The 10,325-nt window shown below is 45.2% G+C and overlaps 1 protein-coding gene across 2 annotated transcripts; it reads left to right on the forward strand.

The window, feature by feature from the left end:
* The first annotated feature begins 4,612 nt into the window (after nucleotides 1-4,612).
* TRNT1 (tRNA nucleotidyl transferase 1) lies at nucleotides 4,613-9,467 on the forward strand. Of its 2 annotated transcripts, XM_058844916.1 has the most exons (8): nucleotides 4,613-4,730; nucleotides 4,813-4,919; nucleotides 5,681-5,874; nucleotides 6,426-6,564; nucleotides 6,774-6,900; nucleotides 7,078-7,271; nucleotides 7,439-7,689; nucleotides 8,380-9,467. In XM_058844916.1, exons 2-8 carry the CDS (start codon nucleotides 4,859-4,861, stop codon nucleotides 8,626-8,628), a joined length of 1,215 nt encoding a protein of 404 aa, XP_058700899.1. In that variant the 5' UTR covers nucleotides 4,613-4,730; nucleotides 4,813-4,858; the 3' UTR covers nucleotides 8,629-9,467. The 2 variants fall into 2 exon arrangements, with proteins under 2 accessions (XP_058700899.1, XP_058700898.1); XM_058844915.1 differs by having other exon boundaries at nucleotides 4,672-4,919.
* The last annotated feature ends 858 nt before the right edge of the window (nucleotides 9,468-10,325 follow it).

The raw sequence follows: 10,325 nt of genomic DNA on the forward strand, positions 1-10,325 counted from the left end.
GTGGTACAGGAGCTAAAAATCAGCACAAACCCAAGGGTTAAACACCCAAACCATGGATTGTGATCTGTCCCCACGATCACAGGAGTGAAACCACTGCCTTGCAGGGATAGACTCTTCTTTTCCTGCAGGAAAATGCTTCTTGTGGGGGCTAAATTTAATATAGGTACCAACAAGCACGTTTCATCTTGCTCCCTTTGCCAGCCCTCTCTGAAAAGCTGCTGGTTTCAAACCTTGGAGTGGGGATGTTCAGAACATCCATGGAATTAGAGCATTTCTCCATGGAAAGTGAGTCAGGTTCATGTAGACTGGCTTTGGGGAGAGTCACATTTCCTCCAAAAACAGAAATAACTGTATTTTTAGCTCCCACTCTATATAAAATAGCTGCTTACTGGGATTTACTTTCTTGTTACTCCTTCAATCAAGCTCTCTAAAGACACAGTCACTGCTCACCTCAAGGCTAATTCTCCACCGTTAATTATTGGGTGTAAGAGAAACTGCTTTGTTTGTTTCTAATTTAAATGAACAATAATTTTTAATGCTTAAACCCAGAATTTTCCTATGGATTGTTTCATGAATTACTGGCAGAAGAAAAAAAAAAAATCTCTGTGTAATCATTCATGTATAACCTAATATAAATATGGGCATGCAGAACAGCAGCTTTCCAAAATGTTCTTACTGAAGAGAAATGCACCCTCCCAGCCCAATCTCACCACCTCCCTGGGGCACTACAGCAATTGCTCACATGGAAAACATAATATTTTCCAATGGTAATGAGCAGGAATAACCCAGGGACTGGAAGCACTCCCACTGATCACAGTTGGAATAATTCTGCTGTACAGTAACTATTTTTTAAAATGCAGTCTGAGTTCTGAGTTCATTAAAATGACACATCATCTACAGTGGAGTGTGTTTTTAATGTCCAAGTCCCCTCATTATCTATATTCACATTTTGTGCCTCTCTGCTTTCCTGACAGCCCAAATGTGCACGAGGCCAGCTGAAACTCAGGAGTTTGCTGATGAATTATTCCTGGGAAGCCAGGGTTTGATTCTGTCTGCATTGGGTTGTGGAATGATATCTTGGCCAGGCATTTTGGTTCTCCCAAAATGTAGCAAATCACAGACAATGGGACAAATATTCTTTACAGCACACATTTCTGCCTGCACAAATTACTGGCATCAGGCTTTCTTTACTGCTTTGATTTACCTGATGAGACTATTAAATACACTAATAACTTTTCTCTCTATTTAGAAGTAAAAATTCATTATCCTCACATCCTTGAAAATAAAAAACAGCTTTGGGAAAGAAGCTTCATTAGTTTTGGTGCTGAGAACATTCACTCTTTTTTTCCTTAGAAAAAGCAATGACTTCGATACATTATTTAAAAAAAAAAACAACTTTTAAAAGCCTCATGTTTTGCAAGTGCTTAGCATTCACAACTGCTTGAATAATGTCAGTGTGTTGGTTTGGGGCATTATCATAACTACAATATCTGACCTTGGTTTTATTTAAAGTGGGTTTGGTTACCTGTGGATTTTTTATTTTAATTTGTCCACAAAAAGTTAAGGGTTCTGATTTTTATTTCCCCTATACTTTCAAAAAGATCCTAAAAATATATATATATATATTTTCTGCCTAAAACTTGCATGTATTAGATCTTACATTTTCTGTGCAGGACGTTACTGAACTGAAACTGGACATGAAATGTTACTGTAATTCAGATGAGTCCTAAATTATTATCCTGTTCTTTTCAGTTTAATTTTTCTTGCTTTGTTTTCCAAAATGCTGTTTTTCTTTTTCTTGCTGCCAGACTAAGATTGAAAGCACAGCTTTTGGAAGCTGTATTCTGCAGCTGTGTAAGACCACAACCCCTGAGAACAAACTGCGGTCAGTGATACCCTGTTTCATGGGAGAAATTGCCGAAAAGAGAATCAAAATAAGTGTATGCAAGTAAAGATGCTAACTCCAAGGCTACAAGAGGATGATGCTCCTCACAAAAATGGATATGGTAAGTTTTCAGGACAAGGTTTTGATTATGTTATAAGTATTAAGCAGAGGGTAAAGGGGATATTCCCTTTGTGCAAGGAATATATTCCTTTTAGAAGGACAGCAGAAATACAAAGCACGAAATACAGCTTCCTAAAAGTAATTATTTTCTCCCTTACAGCTGCTATGTCCCAATACCTCAGAAGCAACAAAGCAGCAGCAGATTCCAGGTGCTTTTCCCAGCATAAACCGACTTTAAAAAGCAGGACCTTTGCAGTCTTCAAAGCAAGCAGGAGGCAGAGCCAAAGCACAGCAGGCACCCCCAGAGGTTACCTGGGGATCTCAAAGTCCTGTGAAGAGCTGGGTCTGTTTGTTCCCCGTCCTCTGGGTGCTCTCCCTGTGGGTTTCTTTCATAACTGCTGCCTTTCAAGTACCAACGGGGCTGGCACCTCAGAAGAGATGGCAGAGGACAAGAGAGATAAGCACGCCTTGAAAAAGGGAACTGTGGATTTAACCACAGGGTGGAAGGCTCCATACAAGCACGGTCCAGCACAGAAATGGGTTTATTTTATTTATTGAGCGTTAATTATACACAACGGTCTGAGAGTTCTCTGATGACTTTTCCAAACCAGGAATGTGATGACTGACTACAAATAACCTACAGCTACACTGCTGATATCCCAATTTATTCTTTCCCTAGAAAATCAAATCCAGACATTGCTGGAAACTGCATGTTTTGTCTGGATATTTTTATGCCGTCCAAAGCTCCGGCCATAGAGCCATGCAGACACCAGTAGCACTTTGGGAAGGGACCCAAAATGAGCAAAACCAGCTTCCAAATATTGTGCTGAGAGCTTTGAGCTGTGATCCACAGGGTTGGATAGCTTCTGCGTTGCCCAGAGGAGCTGTGGATGGCCCATCCCTGGAAGTGCTCCTGGGGCTCGTGGAAGGTTTCCCTGCCCATGGCAGGCATTTGGAACAAGATGATCTTTAAGATTCCTTCCAGCCCATTCCATGACTCTGTGGTGGCAATGCAGGCTCACAAACAGGAGAGGGAACAGAATCCAGCCCAGGGGAAGACCTTGCAGAAAGTGGGACCGTATATGATGGAGTTACAGGAAGGATGAGACATCATTAACAACCATTAACAACCTGGAATCCAAATTATAAATGTGCAGGTGACACAAGCTCGGAGGGGAAAGTGCCTTTGGGTTCAGGATGCAATTAAAGCTCCGGCCAAATTGGTGAAAATGGATGTAATTCAATATCGGCAAGATCTCAGCTGCATTTAGACATTATCAGCTGTAAATTTAGACATTAATAGCTGTAAATAATCAATTATCACTCATATCACTGATATCTGTTTTGCAGAACAGGATGGGGTTTTGGGTCAGTGGAGGAATCCCCATCCCTGGGGTGATTTAAAGCTGTGTGGATGTGACACTTGGGGACAGGGTTTGGTGGCGAGCTTGGGGAGCAGCTGGACATGATGATCTTAGAGGGCTTTTCCAAAACAACGACTTTGTGATTGCAATGATTCAAACATTTAAATGCTACCGAATTCCTTCTCATCGGGGAGAAGAAACTCATCAATTCCATCCCAGTTATTTTGCCATTACCAAACTACATATTTCCCCCCCTGCTATAACTCATTTTCCCCGTTGTAAGTCCTTTTGTCTAAACCGAGACGAAGCCACGGTAAATGTTTCTTATCTTCAATCGAGTGCTGTGTGCAGGTCCGGGCCCCTCAGTTTGGGAAGGAGATTGAGACACAGAGGACAATGAGGCTGGTGAGGGGCTGGGAACACAAACCCTGTGAGGAAAGGCAGAGGGAGCTGGGGTGGTTTATCCTGGAGAAAAGGAGACCCAGGGGTGACCTGATCGCTCTCCACACCTCCCTGAAAGGTGACTCTGGGCAGCTGGGGCTCAGGCTCTTTGTCCTGGCAGCACTGACAGAACGAGAGGACACAGCCTCAAGCTGTGCCAGGGGAATTATAGGCTGGATATTAGGAAGAAGTTTTTATAGAAAGTGAAAAAGTACTGGAATGTGCCTGGGGAGGGTGGAGTCACCATCCCTGGGTGTGTTTAAATCAAGACTGGATGTGGCACTCGGTGCCATGGTTTGGCCAGGGGAATTAGAGGCTGGATATTAGGATATTAGTTTTTATAGAAAGTGATAAAGTATTGGAATCTGCCCAGGGAGGGTCGAGTCACCATCCCTGGGTGTGTTTAAATCAGGACAGGATGAGGCACTCGGTGCCATGGTTTGGTTGAGGTGTTTGGGTTGGACCCGATGATCTGGAAGGTCTCTCCCAACCCGGCGATTCTGTGATTTTGTGATCCTGCGATTTTGTGATTCTGCGAGCTTTCCATAAAGCTCCCCTGGCTGAGCGCAGGCGGCGCGGACCCGCTGAGGGAGGGGGGGGGGGGGCGGAGCGGGGCCAGGCCCGGCCCCGGGGCGGTGCCGATCCCCGATCCCCGATCCCCGATCCCCGATCCCCGAGCCAGGCCCGGCCCCAGGGCGGTGCCGATCCCCGAGCCCGGCCCCGGGGCGGTGCCGATCCCCGATCCCCGAGCCAGGCCCGGCCCCGGGGCGGTGCCGATCCCCGAGCCCGGCCCCGGGGCGGTGCCGATCCCCGATCCCCGAGCCAGGCCCGGCCCCGGGGCGGTGCCGATCCCCGAGCCCGGCGCTGCTCTGAGCTCATCGCCCGGCGCCGGCGATCCGGGAGCGGGGCCCGCTGTGCGGGTGAGTGTGCCGGGGCCGGGGCCGGGGCGGCGGAGCGGCGGTGCCCACAGATGTGGGCTGAGCTCTTGCTTGTGCCCCGCAGGGCCGGGCTGCGGCTGCTGCGGCGGCGGCTGGGCGGGAGCGGAGCCATGAGGCTGCAGGCGCCGCAGTTCCAGGCGCTCTTCACGCCGGGGCTGCGCAGCGTGGCCGGTGAGTGCCGGGAGGGGAGGCCCCGAAAACCTCCCTGAGCACAGCCCCGGGGTGAGTCGGGTTGGGAGGGACCTGAAAGCCCATTCAGTGTGCCCCAGCCATGGCAGGGACACCTCCCACTGTCCCAGGCTGCTCCAGCCCCAATGTCCAGCCTGGCCTTGGGCACTGCCAGGGATCTGCTCTGGGATTTCCATCCCAGTCCCTTACACCTCACTCCTAAACCTACCCTCCCTCCCCTTACTGCCGTCCTCCCTTGCCCTGTCACTCCAAGCCCCGCTAAAAAGTCCCTCCGGAGCATTTTTCCACTCCCAGAACCTTCTCCGCTCCCAGCCCGTCTCCAGGGACACGGCAGAGCTCCTTTTCCCCTTTGCAGGACGATTCCTTGGTGCTCTGTTGTTCCTGGAGAAAACTGTGTTCATGGCTCACTGTTCTCTGCCGTAAATAATCTCAATTCTTTCCCCTTGTCAGCCCCTGACTGTTCAAGATGATCCCCAGCCCAGAGTCACCAGGATCAATTAGAGACCTGCCAGTTGTTAGGTTTTCAGAAAAGCTTCAGAAAAATAAATTGGAATGACGGGGAAAATACCTGTGGGTGCTCAGCTGTGCCACGAATTAGTGCATTTTGCATGAAGCTGTTATTTGCTGCTTCCTGCACATTTGAGTGTTTATTCCTGTATCAGTAATGTTAATTTTGTGAGAAGGCAAGTTATGGCACATTGTGCCATGGGTTTATTGCTGTTTGGTTCTCCTTCCCTTCCCAGAACTGTTTGAGAAGAAGAACTATGAGCTGAGAATAGCAGGAGGGGCCGTGAGGGATTTACTGAGTGGAGTGACACCACAAGACATCGATTTTGCCACCACAGCTACACCAGCAGAGATGAAGGAAATGTTCACAGCAGCTGGGGTTCGTCTGATCAATAACAAAGGAGAAAAACACGGAACCATCACTGCCAGGGTTGGTTTGGGATTTGTTTGGATCTTTTCTACCTTTCTGTGGATGTGCAGCATGTCCAGTAGAAGATTTGCTCCTTATTTGTTAAAAGTACCACAGCAAGAGTTTAAATAAGACCCTCCTTTAAAACCTGGAGTGATTTTTTTATTATTATTATTCATTGTAGAATTAAAGTAATTATCATATTTCAATTCCTGTAATCCATTCATGCTGCTGTGTCATCACCAGAAAAGATAATGTTGGCTGCCCACATGTGATCCTAATGTTTCCTGCTCCTGATTTCCTGTCAAGTTCTGTTTCCTCTAGCTGGCTCTTAGTCCATCTCCTGCAGGAAGATTTCTGCAGGCTCTGTAGAAAATAAATAATGTCAAGATCATTTTCAGAAGCTCCTATTTCTCAACTCTGTATGAAAACCCTGCACACATTGCTGTGCATGTGCCCACCCAGTGTACACAAACACAGGGCTGAAAAAAAAATGAGCAGCTTTTGCATTTCATTTGATTTGATTTCACTTCATGGTTGTGCTGAAGTAACGATGTCTGTGGGATTTGCAGCTCCATGAACAGAATTTTGAAATTACCACTCTCCGAATAGATGTTGTCACCGATGGACGGCACGCAGAGGTGGAGTTCACCACAGACTGGCACAAGGATGCTGAGAGGAGGGATCTCACTGTCAACTCCATGTTTTTAGGTAAATTGGAAAAAGAGTTATGTGGATGAAGCACTGAATTTGAGTTTAGCCAGTGAATTCTGTCTCTGTGTCAAAGGTCTGTATAAATGCATGAGATGATCTGACAGACCTTCAGGTCAAATCACACAGCTTCTCACTTCCAAAGGAGAGTGCTTCCTTGTGGCAGCCACATTTGTAAATTCATATTCTGGTTTTTCATTTTTTTCTAGGTTTGGATGGAACACTCTATGATTTCTTTAATGGCTACGAAGACTTGAAAAACAAGAAAATCAGATTTGTGGGGAAGGCAGATGAGAGAATACAAGAAGATTATTTAAGAATCCTGAGATACTTCAGGTAAAAGGTTTTGCCTTTCCTTGATAAATAAACTGTATAAAGTATCAAAAGCATTCAGAAAGATACCAATGATGTAAAAAGAGTTGTAGTTGTCATATTGCCTTTCCAACCTAAATGATTTTATGATTGTAAGTGGAATAGTTTTCTAATCTAACATCCAGTGGTTTTATTTGGCAGATTTTATGGAAGAATTGCAGAGAAACCTGGAGATCATGAACCTAGTACACTGCAAGCAATTAAAGAAAATGCCAAAGGCTTGGCTGGAATATCAGGAGAAAGGATTTGGGTGGAACTGAAAAAAATTCTTCTGGGAAACCATGTCAATCATTTGGTTCAACTTATGTATGAGCTGGATATTGCCCAGTACATAGGTAAAGTGAAATGAAATTTGATTTCCTACTGCTGTATCTTATAGACAGAATTTTGTGGCAAATTGAGATCAAATGTGAGTTTACACAGAAATTAGATTTTATTTTTATCCTGTGCTAACATCCACCTTTCTTATTAATACTTCCTTGCACTTTTTGTGTGTTTTTAGGGCTACCACTTAATGGGAGTTTGGAGGAATTTGCCAGAGTCACTAAAAACATCCAAAATCTGTCTCCAAAACCCATGACTGTCCTGACATCCTTGTTCAAGGGGAAGGATGATGTCACAAACCTGGACCTGAGGCTGAAAATCTCCAAGGAAGAGAAAAACCTTGGCCTTTTCTTGGTGAAGCACAGGCAGGAGTTAACCAAAGCCCAGGGGCCAGAACCACTTAGACCATACCAGGACTTCCTGATGGATGTGAGTGTAGTTCAGATTGCTTCATTTGGGGCTTCACAGTGAACTGAATTCATTTTAAGACATTTCTGACAGAACAAACCTACTGTGTTTTAGCAGTTCTGAGCACCCTGTGCTCTGGAGCAATTTTTGGACTGATTTAAAAGTCAGTCAGGCTGAAAAATGTCATACTCAGTTTCTTGTGACCTTACCTGGCACTGGCAGTTTGCTGTGCTGTCCTGTTGAAACATCAGACAGAAGTTGGACCTCCAGGAGAATTTGGCCCTTTGTGAAATTCTGAATTGTGAATGGAAAATCAGTGCAATTCCTGGTGTCCTTCCCAATGCCCCCTGTCCCTTGGGGAACCTGAGATGTTCTTCCACAGCACAGTGAGGTCATTTCCAGGTGAATTCTGCACTTCCAGAGCAGCACCTGATACTGAGGGCAAGAACCAGTCCCCAGGGCCAGGCTTGTCTCCCACAGGAAAGGATTACAGCTATTACCTGGGATTCAGGGAGTCTCCAAGGATCTCCCTGAGCCTGCAGGACTCAGTTTTAACTCGTATGAGGCAGGAGAGATCCTCACTTCCACAGTCCCAGCTTGTCCAAGATCATGCCTAACAAGGAGTAATGGGAATAGCACAATGCTGAGCACTCTTGGAGTTGTTTCTGCTGTTTCCTACTGAATCCTCTCTTTTTTCCTTTTCTCTCCTAGTCTAGGGAAGCTAACACCAATTCCAAGATCTTTGAGCTCCTGAAGTACCAAGGAGAAGAACAGCTTTTGAAGGAAATGCAGGAATGGACTGTGCCCTCTTTCCCCGTCAGTGGCCACGATCTCCGGAAGATGGGGGTGTCCTCGGGAAAGGAAATTGGGACAGCACTGCAGCAGCTGAGGGATGAGTGGAAAAAGAGTGGATACCACATGGATAAAGAGGAACTGCTGAGCTGCCTGAAGAAGCTGTGAAGTGAATGGTGACAGAACTGTTTGTGCCTGGTCTTGGTCACAGCCAACTGAGAATTTGTCCCATTTCACATTTTCATTACTAATTCCTAACTTCTGTAAGGAGAGGTTTCACTCTGTAATAATGTGAAACACTGTTTGCCAAATTCCACCTTCTCAACCTCTCTTTGCAGTTTTTAGTGAGAAATATTTACTACTTTATCATGACTTAAGGCATAAGAGGTGACAGGAAGATTTTTCTCCTTGTGACTTTCTACGTCCCAAAAAAACCCCCCAAAATCTTCCCAAAAAGAGTTTGCATCCTCTAGATAAAATCATGGAGGGGTTTTTATGTGCCAAGGAGAATGTCTGGAAATAATAGGCTCTACCTTAACTCTTTTTGTACTTAGAGCTGGATAACAGGTGGAAATACTCACTGCAGCAGTTCCCAACAGCCCTGCCATGGAAAACCAGGCTGTTTTCTAGGACTGTGTTTATTTTCCAGAATCAATTTTAGATTAAAAAGATAATTTGGCTGAGTGAGTATCATGAATTTTCAGTAACTTATCTCTGAGTAACTAAACCCACAGCAAGCTGGTGAAGGTTCTACACTGTATTTTCAACTTCAGGTGTGAGACAAACTATTAATGTTAATTAAGATTAACAAGGGGAGATCCAGCTCCTTGTCTTGGGGATTTGGGGCTTTGGAGCAGAGCTATTCCTGGTCTTGATGAATGTCTTCCTATCCCTGGGGTTTTTGGTGTGCTGTTTTAAAAAGTCTCTGAGAGCAGCTCTTGTGTGTAGAAATCTTGTTGCAGTTTTCCAACAGAACCAGGGTGATAAATAAACTCCTTTGGATTTCATTTTCCTTGGGTATCATTTTGCAACACTAGATGGCAACACCGGAGCAGTGCTGGAAAAAATCTGCATTTTGGGCTCTCACACAACTTTCCCAGCTGCCTTTGATTTTCCTGGGATGTCTGATCCTTTAAATAAATCCTGCTGGAGGTGCCTGGGAATTTGTGGAAGGCAGCAGGGGAAGAGGGAAAGTGCTGTTTGTTAGGAAGGCAAATCTCACAAGAACAGGATGGTGCTCCATTTAATGAGGTGATTAAATTGAAGCCTCCTTCGTGTGGTTTCTGGAACTACTGAAGTCTTGGGAGGGAGAGTGACAGAATTCAGGGCTGTAGAGAGTCCTTTAAAGGTTTCACCAAAGTGCAGCTTTAGGGCAATGGTTGTGGAGGTGTAAAATATTAACACTTTTACCCAAAACTGCTGTCAGGGCCCAGCTCCCCTTGAAGAGAGCATTTATAAGGACAAAAGCTTGAAATTTATGACCATGACATAGACCAAATGGATACTTTGGACAAAGTTTAGCAGGGAGATCTTCCCATGATTGCTGAGCTTCAATTTCCAGCTGTTTGCCAGCCCTGAGAGGGGCTGGGTGTGCCTGGATCCAATCCTGCTCCCAGATTTAATCACTGCTTTATGTCTAAAGGATTGTTCAGCTGTCAGGGAACCTCTGCACAACTTTGTCCCCCAGGATTAAGGATGACAACCCCAATCACGCATACAAACAGCAAGGAATGATTTAGTTTAATTGATGCTGGTAATGATTAGCCTGAAAAGACTTTAATCAGAATTATTTACTGCACAGTATAGGGAGTTACTGCTGCTGTAGAGTGCACTATTGAATCAATCAGATTTTCAAAGCCATCTTT

Source organism: Poecile atricapillus, chromosome 9 (assembly GCF_030490865.1).
Source record: "Poecile atricapillus isolate bPoeAtr1 chromosome 9, bPoeAtr1.hap1, whole genome shotgun sequence".
Lineage (NCBI taxonomy): Eukaryota > Metazoa > Chordata > Aves > Passeriformes > Paridae > Poecile > Poecile atricapillus.